At 41.3% G+C, this 22,142-nt stretch overlaps 3 protein-coding genes across 3 annotated transcripts; all 3 read right to left on the bottom strand.

Annotated features, from left to right (window-relative positions):
- Positions 1–1,965: 1,965 nt before the first annotated feature.
- LOC310999273 (uncharacterized protein) lies at positions 1,966–4,775 on the bottom strand. The gene is made up of 4 exons (XM_083989608.1): positions 4,451–4,775; positions 3,333–3,543; positions 2,759–2,867; positions 1,966–2,215 (listed from the first exon to the last, which is right to left on the bottom strand). The coding sequence occupies exons 1-4, from the start codon at positions 4,638–4,640 to the stop codon at positions 2,084–2,086; spliced, it is 642 nt and encodes a 213-aa protein (XP_083845734.1). The 5' UTR covers positions 4,641–4,775; the 3' UTR covers positions 1,966–2,083.
- Positions 4,776–7,189: 2,414 nt separating this feature from the next.
- LOC310999819 (uncharacterized protein) lies at positions 7,190–13,405 on the bottom strand (the record flags this gene model as incomplete). The annotated part of the gene is made up of 3 exons (XM_083990385.1): positions 7,190–7,449; positions 13,060–13,168; positions 13,245–13,405. 3 exons carry the CDS (start codon positions 13,403–13,405, stop codon positions 7,312–7,314), a joined length of 408 nt encoding a protein of 135 aa, XP_083846511.1. The 3' UTR covers positions 7,190–7,311.
- Positions 8,133–9,152, bottom strand: LOC310999148 (uncharacterized protein; the record flags this gene model as incomplete). The annotated part of the gene is made up of 4 exons (XM_083989472.1): positions 9,000–9,152; positions 8,720–8,912; positions 8,529–8,643; positions 8,133–8,150 (listed from the first exon to the last, which is right to left on the bottom strand). The coding sequence occupies exons 1-4, from the start codon at positions 9,082–9,084 to the stop codon at positions 8,133–8,135; spliced, it is 411 nt and encodes a 136-aa protein (XP_083845598.1). The 5' UTR covers positions 9,085–9,152.
- Positions 13,406–22,142: the final 8,737 nt, after the last annotated feature.

Below are 22,142 nucleotides of genomic sequence, written 5' to 3'. Positions count from 1 at the left end.
AAGAAATAAAGAAAGAAACTACTCCAGACAGATAAAAAGAAAGAAACTACTCCAAACAGATAAAAAGAAAGAAAGAAAGAAAGAAAGAAAGAAACTACTCCAGAAAGAAAGAAAGAAACTACTCCAAACAGATAAAAAGAAAGAAAGAAAGAAAGAAACTACTCCAGACAGATAAAAAGAAAGAAATAAAGAAATAAAGAAAGAAACTACTCCAAACAGATAAAAAGAAAGAAAGAAAGAAAGAAAGAAAGAAACTACTCCAGAAAGAAAGAAAGAAACTACTCCAAACAGATAAAAAGAAAGAAAGAAAGAAAGAAACTACTCCAGACAGATAAAAAGAAAGAAAGAAACTACTCCAAACAGATAAAAAGAAAGAAAGAAAGAAAGAAAGAAACTACTCCAGACAGATAAAAAGAAAGAAAGAAACTACTCCAAACAGATAAAAAGAAAGAAAGAAAGAAAGAAAGAAAGAAACTACTCCAAACAGATAAAAAGAAAGAAAGAAAGAAAGAAAGAAAGAAAGAAAGAAAGAAAGAAAGAAAGAAAGAAAGAAGTATCAGCAGGACGGCTGCAGGTGTTCAAGTGACATTTATATTTTGCTCCTTCGGAAGGAAAACAAACAGATCAGAGATAAATTAATTATTGATGTTTATCTCTTTGTTTAATTGTGTCAAATCTCTACTTTTTAATCATAACGACACTGAAACTTTATGATTTAAATCTCAGTGTTGGTTCAGTCTCCACAGACGAACCGGTAACTTCATCAGACTTTATCATGAAACTGTTGATTGTTGACTGATTATAGTATATGAGCTGTATGAGTGTGTCGCCCCCTGGTGGGACAAACACCACAGGACACTGCAGTGAGTTTCACCTTTTATTCTCTGTTTAGAGGAAACAAACTCATTCATTCATTCTTGTCACAGACTAGTATACGTAAGGGATAATGTGTAGTGTGTGTGTCTCTAACCCTCCTCTCCTCCATCTGCATTTGTTTCCAACGAAGCCGGTGAGAAATCAATCCATGGAGCGATGGATAATGTTATTTATCATCTACCATGTTACCATGTGTATATTTGTGTAGTCTGAGCTGCTTCATTAAGGTATAAAAGCAGCAGGTAAGGTAACAATCCTGCATAGTTCCTCTTTAACATGGTTTTCACTCCTCTGACTTCCTGGATCAGGCCCTAAGCCCCGCCCACCTCCACCTGCTGGCTGTAAGACCTAAATCTTTCACCCTAAACATAGGAACCACACAATGCTCATTATCACCACTACTTGTTGCACTGTTCATCGAAAACCACTTGCCTCAGCCTTTAGATTAGACAGAACAACAGTATCTCAGGTATTCAAAGAATTTCACTTTGGCACACAATCAGCTTATATGCAGATGACATGTGACTATATCTAACAGCTCCCTCCACTTCCCATCCATCAGTCTGTAAGCTAATTGACAGTTGACTGGACTGAATCTGAGATTCTGCCTCTTACTCATATTGACTGGGATGCTGAGGTTGGGGACTTCCCCTATAAATGTGCAACTCAATCCATCAAATACCTCAGAATCCATATGTCAACAAACCCAAAGGACATATTCAAACCCAACTTCATGCCACCACTACACAACATCAAAGAAGATCTCAATCCAATCAATAAACTAAACTAATAAATAAATGAGCCCATTTAGAGACATGTGTGAAGTGTTTTAATTATATGCATGTTGGTAATGCAGAGTGTGTTGAGAGTTTCTAAAAAAGTAACCTCAGTATTGACCAATGTTTGTTAACAGTTAAAAAAAAAACTGTAAACTTTGCTCCTTCAGCAAAACAAACAGAAGAGAGACAAATCAATGAGTTAATGAGTGGAGATGGTGACAAATACAGATTCAATGTTCATGTTATTGATGGTTGATTATCTTTGTGTTAAATATCTATAAGGTCTTTTAAACACCACACGACACTGCAGTGAGTTTTCACCTTTTATTCTGTTCAGAGGAAACAAACTGTGACTGAGGGACGAGATTCGCTTTAATCTCTCAGTTTGGCCCCGATGAGCCACCGTACGTACGTAGCTCCCAGAGGAATTATGGGCTATTCATGATGCGGTCGGCGGCGTGGTGACAGTTGTCTTTCGTCAGGCGGTAAGTCTCTCCTCCGGTGTTGATGAGGTCAGAGATCGTCCTTGATCCCCCGAAATCCCTCGGCGGCCCATCGTTCTGAAAGAGGAAACACATCAGACCAGCTGATACCTCTTTCTTTCTTTCTTTCTTTCTTTCTTTCTTTCTTTCTTTCTTTCTTTCTTTCTTTCTTTCTTTCTTCTGTCTAGAGGAGTTTCTTTCTTTCGTTCGTTCGTTCTTTCTTTCTTTCTTTCTTTCTTTCTACATAAGTATCTGTCCCTCGTCGGCCCATCGTTCTGAAAAGAGGAAACACATCAGACCAGCTGATACCTCTTTCTTTCTTTCTTTCTTTCTTTCTTTCTTTCTTTCTTTCTTTCTTTCTTTCTTTCTTTCTTTCTTTCTTTCTTTCTTTCTTTAAAAAAACAGACCTTCAAAACAGGAAGTGTTCCTAAGGACACAATATCGGTCTGGGGACACAATAAAGTGAGGGACCGGTAAGCTGAGTATGTTTGGTTTATTACAACGTCAATATCACATGATTCACATGGTATTGATCCTATTGATCATATTAGCTTAGCATTAGCCTTTAATCTGGTCCATGATGATTACTATGATGTGTTCCACAGATGTGTTGTTTCTTACCCTCCAGGCTGAGCTCATGTGTCCAGCGTCAGTCACCACAGTCTGAGACGATCGTCCATATCCGTCTCCTTTGTGGACGAGCCACTTGGTCCCATCCTCCAGCGTCACTCTGGGAAACACACCGGGTCAGTCAAACACAGCTGTGTCCTGCCTTGTAATGTCTGATATTGTTTGTGCTAATGTCTTAGCTCTGTGTGCTACTTGCATGTGTTTCTAGCTGTACTTTCCTCTCTTGCTTTCTCTCGCTCTTCTTCTCCCTGTCTGCAGCCATGAGCTTTTGTTATGCTGTATGTCAGACTTCTTACCTGTTTTACTTGTTATTATGAGCTTTTACTAGGTAGATTGTTATGTAAGTTGTGTTTTGAAAGTACTTCATTGTTGCCCCTTTTTTTGGCTTTTAGGTTGCCTTTAACATCTGGCCAGGGACAACGGACAAAAACTAGCCTTGTTGGCTAACTCTGGCCCACTGACAGTTTTTCTTTTAACTCTGTTGATTAATGGTGCACTGTCCCTATGAAATAAACTAATAAATGAAATGAAAATGAAAATGCAGTGTGTGTGTGTGTGTACAGACCTCACTCCACTGTGTCTGCTGGCATCAAGTTGTGGAGAGATGGCGCGGCCGAGGGCACCGGCGAAGCCGGCGGAGGAGCCGGCGGAGGAGGAGGAGCCGGCGGAGCCGATGGGCCGGGACACTCTCTCAGCGGTGGTGACACGGGAGCCCAGCAGTGTGGACAGGTCTGAACCCCTCAGGTCCGTGTGCGATGGGGAGGGAATTGAGTGTCCTTCCAAAGGAAACACATTGATTTAAAGTGTCAAGTGAGTCAGAGAGAAAAACTAGAAAATTAATTTCCTCTGGGAAATTTTGAGAGGGCCACGGGAGCTACAGCCGGTTTTGCCATCTCTGTCAACATGGGAATCAAACCCACGATCTTAAGGTCAAGACAGAACTGATCAGACACATTCTCTCAGAAAATCTTTGTATTGGAGTCAATGAGGAGTAGAGACAGACATGGCCGCATTTAGAGGCTGATAATTCAAATTCTGTAAGTCTCTCTGATATTTTGAGCACATGGTGAGAAACAGAACAAGTTTGTCTACAAATTTTTGAAAAAATCATGTGTGTAGAGTATAAATTGTGGCCGGGCCAAGTGTGGAAAGAGAAAAAACCTGGAGTTTTTCTGGCATCTCTCCCACTCTAACCGATGATGTCACGCACTCTGACACGAACATTCCGTGCAATACACACCCATTATAATCTCATAATTTCTCCAAAAATGATCATGATCATTGATCAGGGATTGATCAAAAACTATATGACCTATCAAAACGTGGAGTAATACACCAATACACATGACTTGTGTCTACTATTTAAAGTTCAAATGGAGTCTCTAGGTGAAAGTATGCCTGAGCAGTAGACGTTTGTAAAACTCCAATGATTGTTCTTTTTCGCTCTTTTTTTTCGCCCGTCCCATTGACTCACATTGACTAAATTTTGAGCAGTTTTTCACGACTTGCCTCGCGAAAAATTCGTAAACTGTCGAGAAAAATAATAGCACACCGATCGTATGTAGTAGCGAACCGAAAATCGTCCGGAAGATGAAGAAGAATAGGTAAACTAGGAAAAAATCCACACAATAACAATAGTGCCCGGTGCGATGGCCCGTGGCCCTAACAAGGTGCAGGACTCACTGCTGCTGCTGCCGAAGATGCTGCCGCTGCTGCCGAAGCTGCCGCTGCTGCTGCTGCCGAAGATGCCGCCGCTGCTGCTGCCGCTGCTGCTGCCGCTGCTGCTGCCGAAGCTGCCGAATAGAAAAGACTCCACATCCAGAACCAGCAGAGCCAGAGCCAGAGCAGAGAGCAGCTTCCTGGATGAAGACATGATGGATCAGAACCTGGAAGAGGTTTTTGTCTCACTGAGACGTCCAGGTGAGTTTTATACAGTCCCGAAGCTGCTGCTCCTCCTGTTGCTCCTCCTCCTCCTCCTCCTCCAAATTTCCCAGGTTACATCAGTGTGTTTGTCTCCTGGCAGCTGCAGCTGTAATTTCCACGCGGAGATTGAACACAGCAGCAGAATCGGTTCCAGGAGAAAAGAGAAACATCTCCTTTAGAAAATGTACTTAATAGTTTTTTGGGACATTTTGGGGTCAAAGGTCATGTAGTTTTCACTCTTCAGACCTTTGTATCTTCAGGTGTGAGCAGATGTTGGCATCAGTGTGTTGTTGTGCCTGTTAACAGGGGGAATCCTGCAGGAGGTTTTTCCTCAGTTACACAACTTCACTATCAACCTGAGTGACCAACACGTTCTCACTCCCAGTGCGTCAACAGCCTGATGAACGGTCACTGTCCCTCATCGCCACATGTCTGACTCATTAGGTACCCGTTTTTTGTCATGTTTTGATGAGTGGGGCAACCTGGGGATTTCAATTGATTCCAATGCAATCCCCTTTGTGACGCTCAGAGTAAAGTGATCCAGCCGACCTGGCTTTTTTTTTTTTTTCCTTAAAGGGATAGTTCACCCAAAATTCATATTGCACTCATTATCTCCTCCTCCCCCTCATGTGGACTAAGGGCTGGGAGAAGTTTCAGAGTCCTCCGTGGCTTCTCTGAGTTACAGGGGGTCTCAGCGTAGCAGTGCATGTCCATATAACGGTTGCAAATGGATACCAACTGTCTTCGTAACAAAAAGACACACCAAAAAACATCCAACTACCTCAATGCTGCTCGTATGTAATGTCCGTCTTGTATTGAAGCCCCGAAATGCGAAATTGTTCCGAAAAAAATTAAATAAGTCTATATTTCAAGCTTGTTTGTAGCGGAAGCTCCTCTTCCCGGTTCGTCCAATTTGACTCTCTGAAACTTCTCCCAGTCCTTAGTCGACATGAGGGTGAGTAGATAATGAGTGCAATTTGAATTTTGGGTGAACTATCCCTTTAACATTTATTGTTTTGTCCAAGTGAGCTTTATACAGTCCTGAAGCTACTGCTCCTCCTCCTCCTCCTCTTCATCAGTGTTTGTCGGCAGCTGCAGCAACAGAAGTGAATCGATAGACAAAACAAACTGCGAGCTGAATGTTGTTGAAAAGGATTTTCAATGAGAGGATTTGGGGTCTTATTGTTAGTTTTCCTATATTTCCCAGAATATAAGATCTAAGGTTGCCGAACATAGTAGAATAAATTAAAAGAACTAACGAGTTCATTAGGAAGCATTAGGAAACACTAAACCCTTGGTATTCAACCAGTAGCTACAGTTACCTTTTAGAACAGTTAGTAACCGTTAGCATCTTTTAGAAGAGGGATGTCAAACATATGGCCCACCAGAGGGTCCAATCTGGCCCACGGGATTAATTTGCCAACTGTGAAACTCAGTTAGAAGCCAGAAGAGGCATAATATTGTTGAAATTGCCTTTATTTTTCTCAAGAAAGTTCAGGTTAATCATATGCTAACATGTATTTTTAAAAGCGTTTCCACATGTTCTCATCAACATCAGCAATTGAAGTATTTTCATTTTATTGTCAGTATTTTGGACATGATTTTCTGTGGATTTCAAGAAATGCAAAATGTTTTTCTCTCCATCATTCTGTTTTGATTGTGTTTTGAACAAAATGTGTTAGCATCAGTAACGTACAGAGTGAGAGTTAGCATTAGCACAAAAACCACCACTGTGTCAGCCATAGGATTAATCAAATTAGAGATGCTAACTGTTCTGAAGATGGTGCTAACTATAATTATCCATTCTGAAATGCTACCAGCTGTTCAAAAAGATGCTAACAGTACTAACTGTTCAAAAACAGGGGTGTCCAACTCATTTTAGTGGGCTCAATGGGCTGAACCAATAAAATAATAGCATACTAACCTATAAATAACTGTAAAAAGCCTACTCCCTTTGTTTTAGTGCAAATGAATGCAGATTCATTCTTGTCACAGGCATACGATAATTTAGTGCTGAGATATTTTTCTATAATAACATACTGATTGATCTGATAACATTCTGTATAGTGCTCTCTGTTAGTATTTTGTAGTTCAATGTGTTAACAGTGACGTGCTTGTTGCAGGTGGAGATGTTATGGATTGATTAGCTTATTCTGATAACTGTTTTAATTACCGTAAATGCATGTTAGTAATGCAGAGTTTCAAAAAAGTAGCTTCAGTATTGACCAAGGCTTGTTAATTTTTTTTTTAAAGCCAACATTCAAATTACTTCTTCAGTAAAACAAACAGATGAGAGACAAATCAATAAAGCAGATGGATAAATGAGTGGAAATGGAGACCAATACAGACGATTAAATGTTCATGTTATTGATGATTAAGATCATCTTTAAACCTAAAAATCTAAAATGTAAAATAGTTGTCACATGATCGTGAGACTGATAGTATGAGCTGTATGAGTGAGTCGCCCCCTGGTGGGATAAACACCACACGACACTGCAGTGAGTTTTCACCTTTTATTCTGTTCAGACAAAACAAACTGTGACTGAGAGTGATGAATGACATCATAATGTTACAGGAACAACTTCATTCTTGATGTTTCATCATGTTTGCTCACAGAGAGATTATGGAAGCGCCATTATCTTTTCGGCTGCGAAGTGACAGTTGCCTGTCCCAAAGTCGTACATCCATCCTCCAACCCTGATGAGCTCAGAGACCGTCCTCGTCCCATAGAAGTTCCTCGTTTCCTTCGGTTCCTCCAGCTGAACAGAGGAAACACATCACACCCGCTGATACCTCTTTCTTTCTTTTGTAATATATTGATGTGAGTTATTATTAATTTATTTATTATTTATTATCAGAACACTACATCTTTCTTTCTTTCTTTCTTTCTTTCTTTCTTTCTTTCTTTCTTTCTTTCTTTCTTTCTTTCTTTCTTTCTTTCTTTCTTTCTACCTACAGTAGTTTCTTTTTTTTCTTTCTTTCTGCAGTAGTTTCTTTCTTTCTTTCTTTCTTTCTTTCTTTCTTTCTTTCTTTCTTTCTTTCTTTCTTTCTTTCTTTCTTTCTACAGTAGTTTCTTTTTTCTTCCTATATTTTATCTGTCTGGAGTAATTTCTTTCTTTTCTTTCTTGCTATGGAAATTACCTGATATGATTACAGTAACATCATTTTTTTTTAGTTTCTGACATATCACCCCAATTTTAGCAGAATTTCACTGGTTGCCTGTTACTTTTAGAATTAATTTTAAAATTGTATTACTCACATATAAAGCCACTCATGGCACCTGAATACATTACTGAACTTTTAACCCCCTATACCCCAACCAGGCCTCTTAGATCAGCTGATCAGAATCTTTTAGTTGTTCCTCAAACCAAACTGAAAACAAAAGGTGACCGCGCGTTTTCAGCTCTGACCCCCCGGCTTTGGAACAGCCTTCCTTTTAGTGTTAGATCAGCTGACTCCACTGCAGTTTTTAAACAACGTCTTAAAACCCACTTTTATAAGTTGGAATACTCTTAATTGTTTCCTGTTCTTGTTTAATTATTCTAACATTTTACCTGTACTGCAAGCGCATTTTACTTACTTATTTATAAAATCATTTGTATTGTACCTTTGTGAATCTGTGCTTTTACTGTTTTGGTGGGTGCACTGCTGTTGACTATGGGCTATTTTTGATTGATTGTGGGAGGGGGGTTTTGCATGGGTTTTTCTTTTTTTTTTTTTTTTTTTACTGTTTTTGTTCTTTTGCTGTGATGTTTTATCTGTAAAGCACTTTGTGCATTTGCTTGAAAAGTGCTATATAAATATTATTGTGGTTCCTGCTCTCTGATTGGTCACTCACCTCCCAGACTGGGTTCATGTTTGCAGCGTCAGTCACCACAGTCTGATACGATCCAAAACGTGCGTACGAAAGTCCTTTGTGGATGAGCCACTGAGATCCGTCTGCCAGCGTCACCCTGGGAAACACACCGGATCAGTCAGACACAGCTGTGCAGTGTGTGTGTGTGTGTGTGTGTGTGTGTGTGTACTGACCTGACTCCACTGTGTTTGGTGGGGTCATAGTTTCGAGGGTAGTTGATTGAACCAGAGCCAACGTCAAATCCACTGGAGCTGGCTTTGGGCCTCCACATCTTTTCAACCAGGTAGACCGGGGATCTCAGCAGATCGGTGAGGGCCGCGCCCCTCCGGTCCGTGGATGATACTGAGACCTCCCCCCCGCTGCTGCCTGTCAAAGGAAACACATGGATTTACTGTAAAGTGTAATGAGAGTGAAACAGAGGAGTCAGAGAGTATAAGAACACAGAGGACTCACTGCTGCTGCTGAATAGAAAAGACTCCACATCCAGAACCAGCAGAACCAGAGCCAGAGCAGAGAGCAGCTTCCTGGATGAAGACATGATGGATCAGAACCTGGAGGAGGTTTCTGTCTCACTGAGACGTTGAAGTGGACTTTATACAGTCCTGAAGCTGCTGCTCCTCCCAGTCTGGACACAGTTATGTTCAAATGTCCCAGTTTAGATCAGTGTTTTTCTCCTGACAGCTGCATGTCATTTCCACACTGGCAGTGAACACAGCAGAGATGAAACAATTTAGTCAAAACGAAACTGATTCTGAGCTGAATGTTGTTGAAAAGGATTATGGTTATGGTTAGGGACAATAACGTTGTCTGATGTACATCATACATGGGCACAGGTTTTCACTTCAGATATTGATGGTTGGGTTAGGGTTCAAAACATTGAGATTTTGGAAGAATGGGACATTGGAACAGTGGGTTTACAGTAATGTGGTTTGAAATGGGAAGTTGAGATTTCAGAAAAATAGGTACATTGGAATGTCTGAATAATGGGATGTCGGAATTATGACATGGCGCCATTTGGCAGAGATTTGATATTTTCCATGATGACTGACAGCAGAAGATGTAAAGTACATCTCCAACTTCCAAGTCTTCATCTCTGCACCAGCAGCAGCAGCATGGAAGCAATGAAAGCACCTCTTCATCTCATCTGGAACAGGAAGGCATCCTCCAGACCTGCTGCTCTTTCAATGAAGGAAGCTCCTCTCCCCACAGAAGTATCCATCAGTAGTTGACAAAATACGACAAAAACACAACAAAAATGAAGCAATGTTTGAGTAAAAACTCAGAACTACTACTAGAATATCTGTGATTTATAAAACACTTTTATCTCTCCTCCTCCTCCCAGTCTGGACACAGTTATCTTCAAATGTCCCAGTTTAGATTGGTGTTTTTCTCCTGACAGCTGCATGTCATTTCCACACTGGCAGTGAACACAGCAGAGATGAAACAGTTTAGTCAAAACGAAACTGATTCTGAGCTGAATGTTGTTGAAAAGGGTTATGGTTATGGTTAGGGACAATAACGTTGTCTGATGTAGGCTATATCATACATGGGCACAGGTTTTCACTTCAGATATTGATGGTTAGGGTTAGGGTACGAAACACTGAGATTTCGGGACCTCGGAACAGTGGGTTTAATATGGTTGGAAATGGGATGTCGAAACAATGAGATCTCAGAAAAATAGGTACATTGGGATGTCTGAATAATGGGATGTCGGAATTATGACATGGCGCCATTGGGCAGAGATTTGATATTTCCCATGATGACTGACAGCAGAAGATGTAAAGTACATCTCCAACTTCCAAGCCTTCGTTTCTGCATCACCAGCAGCAGCATGGAAGCAATGAAAGCACCTCTTCATCTCATCTGGAACAGGAAGGCATCCTCCAGACCTGCTGCTCTTTCAATGAAGGAAGCTCCTCTCCCCACAGAAGTATCCATCAGTAGATGACAAAATACAACAAAAACACAACAAAAATGAAGCAATGTTTGAGTAAAAACTCAGAGCTACTACTTGACTATCTGTGATGTATAAAACACTTTTATCTCTCCTCCTCCTCCCAGTCTGGACACAGTTATGTTCAAATGTCCCAGTTCAGATCAGTGTTTTTCTCCTGACAGCTGCATATCATTTCCATACTGGCAGTGAACACAGCAGAGATGAAACAATTTAGTCAAAACGAAACTGATTCTGAGCTGAATGTTGTTGAAAAGGATTTAATGAGAGCATTTAGGATTTTTATTAGATATTTTCCCCTATATTTCCCAGAATGCATTATTTCCCATATTGTGAATGGTATTGCAGTCAGTGTAGCTATACTATAGACCAGTGAAAATCATATCATAAATATTGACAATTGTGGTATATTGATGCGTTGACGAAAAGAAGTGATTGAGCGAGCATTCAAAAAGAGTTTATTTACAAGAAGAAGAACAGTGTTAAAAAAAAAGCCGAATCCTGGAGCATCTCTGGTGCCAATGTGAGATCTCTCTCTACTGGCCCAAAGCCCTAACCTATAAGTTTTCTAATTCTAAAACTCCACCTTCTCCAACAGAAGGATGTACTGTAGTCTTGACCAAGATGGTCAGACAAAGACCAGATCTAAAAACAGAATCTAACCTATACCTTCTGACATTTAACCTCTTGACCAAGCTAACTTAAACATAGATAAGGTGTCAAGTATCCCCAAAAACCGTGACCCGCAGAAAAAGGGTAAATAACAAGGAACACATTTCTCAGGGTACATTCCACAAGAATCACTCATTACCCCATCTATTAGACTACTAAACACCTAATCCAGACATCTTTATATTTGCTGTAAATGTATGTTTGTGCCTTTCTCTCTTGTAGCATCTGCATTTATTTATCTTTATTCTATTTGAATATAAACTGTTACTCATCACAAATTAAGTTCCTATCATCCTTAAGATTTGAATTGACCTGAACTAACCCAAGTTGATGATAATATACCACATACTGATATGAAAAAAAAATGGCCCGTAACATTTCCAATTGTTGATCATGTGGAAACATGTGGCCCAATGCAGAAAAGAGGGAGAGAAAATCTGAAATATTGTGATTCTGCTTTTTTTTCTTTGTTTAGCTACAGCAAACTATTTTTTCACAAGAACTGTAAACTGTGATACACACTATACTGTAAAAAGAAAAAGAAAAAATGGATTTATCTGAAATAAAGCATTCAGACTTAAAAGATAACATTCTTTATGTAGTGCTCTATGTTGGTATTTTGTATTTCAGTATGTTAATGGTGACTGTTTGCTTGTTGCCAATGTTGTGGCTTAATGAGCATTTCTATGAAGTATTTTAATCAGATGCATGTTGGTAATAGATTGTGTTAAGAGTTGAAAAAAGTAGCTTCAGTATTGACCGAGAGACAAATCAATGAGCAGATGAGTAAACAATAATAATAATGATGACAATAACTTTATATACTATATATATGTAATTCACAGAGGAATTATGGGAGATTCATGATGCGGTTGGCGGCGTGGTGACAGTTGTCTCTCAGCAGGTTGTAGTGACGTCCTCCAACCCTGATGAGGTCCGAGACCGTCTGACTGCCACGGAAGTTCTTAGTGCGCTCCACCTGAACACAGGAAACACATCAGACCTGCTGATACCTCTTTCTTTCTTTCTTTCTTTCTTTCTTTCTTTCTTTCTTTCTTTCTTATTTGTATAGTTGTTGTTGACTGACAGTTCAGACAGCGTCACCATGACTTAACTACAGTGGCTCTGAGGGCTCGACTCACTGCAGCTTCAGAAAACACACAAAGACACAACAGGAAGTGTTTCTGGGGACACAATAAAGTGAGGGTCTGGGCCTTTAGTTGTTCTTTTCTTGACTTTAGAAGTTGTGCAGTTTTGTAGTGGGGTTTGACGATAAGCTGAGTTTGTTTGGTTTGATTTACTCAACTCCAAGCCATGTCAATATTCAACCTGGGGGGGGGGGGGGGGGGGGGGGGGGGGGCATAATAAGCATTTCAATTTAAAAACTTCAAAAATCCCTACCGAAGCAACGGTTTTGCAACTTTCAACAAAATGTTGCCGCAATTTACAATATTTTAAATTCTCAAAAACTGAATTTTGAATTCTGCTCTCATGGGAACAACTGCAGTCAATGTTAGAATGGCATTTTTAAACTTCTCTTCTGAAGCAAAACACTTATTGTTAAAAACAAATCACCAATATTTATATGCTGTCAAGCTGCAATTTAGATTTTCAATCAGATTTTTGTCTTCACAACAGAATTTTTGACATTTTGACAATTATTGAAATCTGCCTTGACAACTGCTGCCCGGTCGTGACTTCCTGAGACCATTTGAGATAATTAGCTCAGTAAATTAGGAGTTGGTTCTTGGCATCAGAGGATGTGAGTTCAATTCCCAACTGGGCCAGAATGGACATTCTAACACTGATCATCTTGCTGTCTGCCTATTTTGTCTCTTTTTACTGAAATTCTTGTTTCTACTTTCTGCTCTCTGATTGGTCACTCACCTTCCAGCCTCGACCCATGTATCGAGCATCAGTCACCACAGTTTGAGATGATTGTCCAAACTTGTTTCCTTTATGGACGAGCCACTTGGATCCATCTCTCAGTGTCACCCTGGAAAACACACCGGGTCAGTCACAAACAGATATGCAGTGTGTGTGTGTGTATGTGTGTGTATGTGTTTACTGACCTGACTCCACTGTGTCTGAAGCCAAGGATGCGAAGCAAATTGTTGGCAGAGCTGTTGATGGCCGTCGACATCTTCTCAGCCAGGTAGACCCGGGAGTTCAGCAGGTTGATGAGGTCCCGGCCCCTCAGGTCCGTGGACGAACAAGGACAAAGGAAACACATTGATTTAAAGTGTAATGAGAGTGAAACAGAGGAGTCAGAGATAAAAACTAGATGGAGGACTCACTGCTGCTGCTGCTGTCCTCAGTCAGAACCAACAGAACCAGAGCCAGAGCAGAGAGCAGCTTCCTGGATGAAGACATGATGGATCAGAACCTGGAGGAGGTTTTTATCTCACTGAGACGTCCAGGTGAGTTTTATACAGTCCTCAAGCTCCTCCTCTTCCTCCTCCTCCTCCTCCTCCTCCCCCTCCACCCAGTCTGGTCATAGTTGTGGTCAAATGTCCAAGTTTAGATCGGTGTTTTTCTCCTGACAGCTGCAGATGTAATTTCCACACTGGCAGCGATGAATCCATTGAGTCAAAACGAAACTGATTCTGAGCTGAATGTTGTTGAAAAGGGTTATGGTTATGGTTATGGTTAGGTTAGGTTAAGGTTAGGGACAACGTTGTCAGAAGTAGCCTACATCGTACACAGAGGTTTCACTTCAGATATTGATGGTTAGGGTTAAGGTTTGAAACAATGAGATTTCAGAAAAATGGGATGTCGGAACAGTGGGTTTAATATGGTTGGAAATGGGATGTTGAAATGTGACAGTTGACGGGTCCTGTCACTATGCCTCCAATTGGTCATGTGCCCTGGCTACTTAGCCAAGGGGATGTCCCTTTGGGTGACTGGTAAGCGTGCATGACTATTACCTGGGAGGTTTTGGAAAAATGGTTACATTGGGATGTCTGAACATGGCACCATTTGGCAGAGATTTGATATTTCCCATGATGACTGACAGCAGAAGATGTAAAGTACATCTCCAACTTCCAAGCCTTCATCTCTGCACCAGCAGCAGCATGGAAGCAATGAAAGCACCTCTTCATCTCATCTGGAACAGGGTGGCATCCTCCAGACCTGCTGCTCTTTCAATGATGGAAGCTCCTCTTCTCAAGAATGTCCTCTCCCGGGGTGGTGCGTGGCGCAGTGGTTAAAGCGGCCGCCCCATGTAGAGGCTACAGTCCTCAATGCAGGCGTCCCCGGTTCGTATCCCGCGTCGGGCAGACCTTTCCTGCATGTCATTCCCCCTCTCTGCCTCCCCCTTTCCTGTCTATCTCACTATGTGCTGTCAAAATAAAAGGCAAAAAAAAACCAAAAATATGCTTAAGAATGTCCTCTCCCTACAGAAGTATCCGTAAGTAGATGACAAAACATACAACATGCTCTGAGTTTTTACTCAACCATGAAGCAATGGATTTACAGACTGCAATAAGGAAGGCATGCTCGGTTCTTTTGGTGGATATTCAAACAGAATGTCTTTTGGCTTGTTTGCCGGCCGGCTGTGGCGAAAGTTTTATCTACCAAGCTTGGCCCATTGTCTTCAGTGAGCTATGAGGCTAACACCAAACTTCTCTGAAGAAAGGTCTGGCGAGCAAGACTACTGGCCGCATGACCTTTGTTTACAATTTTTGGACTGTTGTTCGGCCTTTGTGAACACAAACTGGACCAAGTGAGAATTTGTAACAATGTATCATCCTTGCCTTGTTTCTAATCAGATAACAGACCTTTAGGTGAGCCGCCTTTAGAACAGTTAGCATCTCCTAGAACTGTTAGCATAGTTAGCATCTATCTATCTATCTATCTATCTATCTATCTATCTATCTATCTATCTATCTATCTATCTATCTATCTATCTATCTATCTATCTATCTATCTATCTATCTATCTATCTATCTATCTATCTATCTATCTATCTATCTATCCACCTTTTTTATCACCTTTCTATTATAATTTTTTCAAACTTTTCAACATCCTTACAAATGTAAAAATAACTTTTTCCCCTTGTCGCACACCCAGACTTTTAAACTTTAAACAATGAAAAATAATGTTTAAAAATATGATTTCTTTGAAAACTATCCTACCTGAATTAATTAATTCATTCATTCATTCATTTTTCCCAGTGTGGACACAGTTATGTCCAAATGTCCCAGCTTAGAGCAGTGTTTTTCTCCTGTCAGAGTTGATGTAATTTCCATACTGACAGTGAACACAACAGTTCAGTCAAAACGAAACTGATCCTGAGCTGAATGTTGTTGAAAAGGATTTAATGAGAGGAGTTAGGATCTTATTTGATAGATTTCTTATGTTTCCCAAAATGCATTATTTCCATATTGTGAATGGTATTACAGTCAGTGTATAGACCAATCAGCAGCCGGTGGTTGTAGCCTATGTAATTTCCATACTGACAGTGAAAGCAACCAAGACCAAAGTGGATTTTTAAAAACAAGCTCATCTGGTTTGTGTTACTGTAAGACCGTCTCTGCCAGTCTGAGGTCACATGGCATGAGGAAAACCCAGTTGGCTGGACTCTGCGGACTCTGTGGACCAGGACTTCGGCCAGAATCCTCTGCTCTACATGTTCCCAAAGTTTACACATCACACTGGGCCATGATTGGCTCCAGTATTGTTGTGATGTCATAGCTCTGGCAGGTATACGCCCAGGTTTTTAACTGAGGTGCAAAACATACTATACATAATTACTACATCTAACAGTGGATGTTCAATCTAAATCTTTAGATTCAATATTTGCATTGATAGGTTTTTTTTTTATGGTTTAGGGTTTTATGTGCTTTTATTTTGTAGGAACTTGTATGTCACATAAAGAAATTCAGTGCCTATATGTGCCTATAGAATCAGTTGTTGTAGTTTATTCGATCTTGTGCACAAATTGTTGCAGTCAGGCATCAATCAACATTCAATAATGCATTCATTAATTCAAACTTAAATCATAAATGTTACATAGATTTACAGTAAAAGGTGTAGGCCGACCCTTTAATTCCTCATTTCAGTTAAACCTTTGGAGCTCTTTATGGTTTCAGTGTAACAGAAAGGAGTAGAAATCTTCAGTCAATATCAACAGATGAAGCCAAAATAAATGAACAGGATTAAAGTTGCAGTCAAATCCCAAATGATCAATCCTGTTTAAAGCTTTCCATTATACTGTTTAATTTCTTATTAAACTGTGTTGTGTTTTTGCTTTGTTTGAGATTCTCTGGTAAGCTATTCCACAGCTTCACCCCAGCCAGAGATACACTTGTTTTTTGGTTTAGGTTCTTACCAGCACAAAACATATGTGTATCATCAGCAAAAATATGCATGTGAAATATTTGCATTTAGAAATGTTAATTTAACTGTCTGAAGTCACAGTGAATCCTGTGTGGACCTTGTGTCGTGTGGTGTATGGTGAGGATGTGTCGCCCCCTGCTGGAATAAACACCACACTACAGCACACTGTGAGGTTTCACCTTTTATTCTCTGTTGTTGAGCAGAAAGAAAACACACGGTGACGTTTGACCTCAAGAGGAACCAGAGGAGCTGCTGTTCACTGACCCATCATTTGACCTGAAGCATCGTGACAGTTGTCCCAGGGCAAGCTGTAGTCCTCTCCTCCGACATTCACGAAGTCAGACACCGTCTTCCTCCCGCCGAACACCTTGGTGTCCTCCAGCTGCACAGAGGAAGCACACAGATGACCACATTTAAACTTTACAAAGGGCTCTGACACTCAGGATAAAAGAGGTATCGGAGAAGGGATGAAATGGAAATGGAAATACAAACATGTATAAAGTAAATAGGACCATAAAAGGAAAGGAAATCACTGAGGTAAGTCCACCTGAGCAGGTGTTGAACCTCTGCCTCACCTTCCACTCTGAGCTCATGTGTTTGGCGTCGACCACGATCGTCTGAGAGCTGATGCCGTAGTCGTCTCCTTTATGGATGAGCCACTGAGTCCCGTCACACAGGGTCACTCTGACACACAGCAGAGACAAAGACAGTCAGCACACAGAGTCAAGGTAACATACTGTACAAATCTATGACAGGAAGTGTGTGTGACGATTTCCAGCAGATTTGACCAACTTTCTATGGGAATTATGGGAATTAACTGGGAAATCGTTAAAACATTACGTGACACACGTGTCAATAAATCAACTTTAAAACTTTGAATCTTTTATGGAACAACAAAAACGTGAATATTGAGTAAAATATGACTCAAACAGCACCCAATCTAAAAGTGAATGTGACGGAGGGATGCACTGTGCATTTAGGGGGCGTGGCCTCAGCAGTAAAATTGGGGGTGTGGCCTCCACGGTGCATGAAGGGGGCGTGGCCTCAACATCCCTGCAGTCAGCAGTGCTGCAGCTGTGTGTATGTAATGGAGGAACAGCAGAGATATTCCAGTGTGTTTGCGTTAAAACTGGTTCTTTTAGCCAAGATTATTATCCTACAATATATTTTCTCCAACCATATTTAAGTTCTCTGTTCAGGACCAACCCTTCCTTCATTGTAATCAACGTCAGTTATAAAAAAAATATTAAAAAAAGAAACTCCACAGGATCCTTTTGGTTTGCTTCAAAAAATAAAAAAAACTATGGTAGAGAGGTAGAGAAATAGAGAAGAAGAAAAGAAGACAAAAACCGTGTGGCTCAAATCCATATTCATTTGACCAAATGACTCACCAGGTAACCACACCCTCACAGATCCACGCTCATTAAATGTGCGATGCCATGTAAAGCCCTTTGGGACAAAGTGTTTGTAAAAATGGGCTACACAAATAAAATTGCCTTGCCTTGCATTAAGGCAATTGAATATGCACAGATCAGAAACCACAAAAGCCAACTCCCAAAATAACTTAGTAACTACTTACTGTAAGTTTGAACTGTCAACGTTTTAATCTGTAAATACTGTAAATGGTCACCATTTAATGTATGAACTTAATTATCCATATATAAATTAACTTAAGGCTCCTACAGTTCCCATAGACTCTAGTTAATTCCCATGGAAAGTTTAAAACTAACCCCAACCTACACATCTGCTACAGAATTGAACTTAACCAGGAACTACAACCAACTAATCACAATATTCATGGTGCAGGTCAGTGTGTGTGTGTGTGTGTGTGTGTGTGTGTGTGTGTGTGTGTGTGTGTGTGTGTGTGTGTGTGTGTGTGTGTGTGTGTGTGTGTGTGTGTGTGTGTGTGTGTGTGTGTGTGTGTGCACTGACCTGACTCCAGTGTGGCGATGGGTCCCACCACTATTCTAAAGCCTTCCAGTGGTCGTCTGAAGAGTTCAGCTTTCTCGACCTTAGAGTTGTAGAGCTCCGTCAGGCTCCGCCCAGAAAGGTCGTAGTTGTGCTGCGTCGCTCCACCTGGAAGAGCAGCACAACATCTATATGTATATTTGTCCAATAGTGTTGTAGTCAAGACCACCTAACCCAAAACCAAGTCTAAGACTGAGACCAAACCAATGTGAGACCATTTTCAAGAAAAATGGTGCAAGATGGCGACGCTCTCTAAAGCAAGACCCTTGTTATGTGTAGATTTAAAAGAAGAATTATAAGGCTAAACCAAACAGATTTTGTTTTATAGCAATTGCATTTGCCAGTAAACCTTGGCAAGACCATTCCTGTATTCACAGGCTACCAATCCTCATAATACAAAACTGATTCTTTTTGCAAAACAGCACAGAACCTGCTGAAGTCTCCTCCCACTGGTGCGACCACGTTTTTTGGATGGTTACACAAGCAGATACTTTTGTAGAACAATTTGAATTATCTTAAAGTTTTTGAATTATGTCACATAAAAGTGAGAGACTGACAGAAAGACATTAGTGTTAAAAAAAAAAAAGGATCCCGGATCAGTACCAACAAACAGGAAACTCACCTTTACCTGATGAGGATGAAAAGAAAGACATGATGGAGCCGAGTGAGGTCTGGGTCCAGAGTGAGTGAGTCCTGGTCCCTGCTGGGTTTTATAGACAGGTGAGTGTGTCAGGTGATGTGTGAACAGGGAGGAGGTGATGGTGTGTCACCGTGGCGACACGCCGAGACAGAGAATCACTGATTCATCTGTTCTGAGCGTTAATCTCGTCCCAACAACAACTCACCTGAGAAAGAGGAGGAGGAGGAGGAAGAAGAGCAGGAGTAAAAAGAGAAAGAGGAGGAGGAAGAGGAAGAGAAAGAGGAGGAGGAGGAGCAGGAGGAAAAATAGGAAGAGAGGAAGAGAAAGAGGAAGAAGAGGAGGAGGAGTAAAAAGAGGAAGAGAAAGAGGAGAAGGAGGAAAAAGAGAAAGAGAGGAGGAGAAAGAGGAAGAAGAAGAGGAGGAGGAGAAAGAGCAGAAGAAGCAGCAGAAAGAGAAAGAGGACGAGGAGGAGGAGGAGGGGCGGGAGGAAAATGAGGAAGAGGAGGAGGAGAAAGAGGAAGAGAAAGAGGAGGAGGAAGGAGAAGAGTAAGGAGGAGAGGAGGAGGAGAAAGAAGAGTAAGGAGTAGAGGAGGAGGAAGGAGAAGAGTAAGGAGTAGAGGAGGAGGAAGGAGAAGAGTAAGGAGTAGAGGAGGAGGAAGAAGAAGAGTAAGGAGTAGAGGAGGAGGAAGGAGAAGAGTAAGGAGTAGAGGAGGAGGAGTAAGAAGAGTAAGGAGTAGAGGAGGAGGAAGGAGAAGAGTAAGGAGTAGAGGAGGAGGAAGGAGAAGAGTAAGGAGTAGAGGAGGAGGAAGAAGAAGAGTAAGGAGTAGAGGAGGAGAGGAGGAGGAAGGAGAAGAGTAAGGAGTAGAGGAGGAGGAGAAAGAAGAGTAAGGAGTAGAGGAGGAGGAGAAAGAAGAGTAAGGAGTAGAGGAGGAGGAAGGAGAAGAGTAAGGAGTAGAGGAGGAGGAAGGAGAAGAGTAAGGAGTAGAGGAGGAGGAGAAAGAAGAGTAAGGAGTAGAGGAGGAGGAAGGAGAAGAGTAAGGAGGAGAGGAGGAGGAAGGAGAAGAGTAAGGAGTAGAAGAGGAGGAAGGAGAAGAGTAAGGAGTAGAGGAGGAGGAAGGAGAAGAGTAAGGAGTAGAGGAGGAGGAAGGAGAAGAGTAAGGAGGAGAGGAGGAGGAGAAAGAAGAGTAAGGAGTAGAGGAGGAGGAAGGAGAAGAGTAAGGAGTAGAGGAGGAGGAAGGAGAAGAGTAAGGAGGAGAGGAGGAGGAGAAAGAAGAGTAAGGAGTAGAGGAGGAGGAAGGAGAAGAGTAAGGAGTAGAGGAGGAGGAAGGAGAAGAGTAAGGAGTAGAGGAGGAGGAAGGAGAAGAGTAAGGAGTAGAGGAGGAGGAAGGAGAAGAGTAAGGAGTAGAGGAGGAGGAAGGAGAAGAGTAAGGAGTAGAGGAGGAGGAGAAAGAAGAGTAAGGAGTAGAGGAGGAGGAAGGAGAAGAGTAAGGAGGAGAGGAGGAGGAAGGAGAAGAGTAAGGAGTAGAAGAGGAGGAAGGAGAAGAGTAAGGAGTAGAGGAGGAGGAAGGAGAAGAGTAAGGAGTAGAGGAGGAGGAAGGAGAAGAGTAAGGAGGAGAGGAGGAGGAGAAAGAAGAGTAAGGAGTAGAGGAGGAGGAAGGAGAAGAGTAAGGAGTAGAGGAGGAGGAAGGAGAAGAGTAAGGAGGAGAGGAGGAGGAGAAAGAAGAGTAAGGAGTAGAGGAGGAGGAAGGAGAAGAGTAAGGAGTAGAGGAGGAGGAAGGAGAAGAGTAAGGAGTAGAGGAGGAGGAAGGAGAAGAGTAAGGAGTAGAGGAGGAGGAAGGAGAAGAGTAAGGAGTAGAGGAGGAGGAAGGAGAAGAGTAAGGAGTAGAGGAGGAGGAAGGAGAAGAGTAAGGAGGAGAGGAGGAGGAGAAAGAAGAGTAAGGAGTAGAGGAGGAGGAAGGAGAAGAGGAAGGAGTAGAGGAGGAGGAAGGAGAAGAGGAGGAGAGGAGGAGGAGGAGAAAGAAGAGTAAGGAGTAGAGGAGGAGTGTTCCATGCCTTTCTCTATTGAAATAAGCAATAAAGAAATGTTAATGAATTACAGACACACTGGAGCTGCTTTGTCCATGAACTTTTATCTAACAGGAATCAGGATAATAATAATAATAAAACAACACTTCATGGCTCAGGCGTGACTCACTGAAACTGAAACTGACTTCACGTTTTATAACATTGATCATAATCCAATTAAGAAGAGTATAAACTGCACCAAACCATGTACAACCAGGTCTGTACCTCAGTCAGTCCATCTGTTGAGCTCAGTGAATTTACAACCTCAAATTTAACATCAAGCGGAAGATGCCATGATACGCAAATGCATTTTATAAGCTTAGAAATGAAAGTACTGGTTTGCAATTTGAATTTTAAGAGACGAGGCAAATGCTAAGTGAAGTGTCGTGCCTTTCTCTACTGAAAAAGTAAATAAAGAGAAGTTACTGAATTACAGACAAACTGCAGTAGAGATTGTCTAACCATTTTTATTTGACAGGATAAAAAAAAAGATCACACTTATTTCTCACTAAAATTCAAATTGACCTCATCTTTTAGAATATTGATCATAAATCAATTGACCCTACCCCCTTAGTTACTGTTGCTGGAGTGTCACCAGTGTTCAATAATCACTAAACATTCGGACACCACTACAAAATGGCCTGGTCATATATGTAGCTAAACATAATGTTGATCAAAATACGGCTTAAATTGCATAATTTAATTTAGTCCGGTCACTTCTCTGCTGTTTTCCTAACCCTCCTCCTGGTCGTGTGCGTTTGTTTTCAACTGAGCCTTTTTATAATCAATCGGTGGATCGATGTATTATCATATACATGTTGCAATATGTGGTAGCTATTTGTGTAGTCATATCTGTCATAAACAAGAGATTATGAGTTATGGGGCGCGTTTGTGTCAAAGTGCTGCAGTGAGGAGAGCTGGGACACCGGGTCGGAGGCTCTGATGATCGCAGGTTTGT

This window comes from Trachurus trachurus, assembly GCF_905171665.1.
Source record: "Trachurus trachurus genome assembly, chromosome: 16".
Taxonomy (NCBI): Eukaryota; Metazoa; Chordata; class Actinopteri; order Carangiformes; family Carangidae; genus Trachurus; species Trachurus trachurus.
The sequence above is the reverse complement of the archived record's forward strand: the minus strand, read 5'-3'. Positions and strand labels throughout refer to the sequence as shown.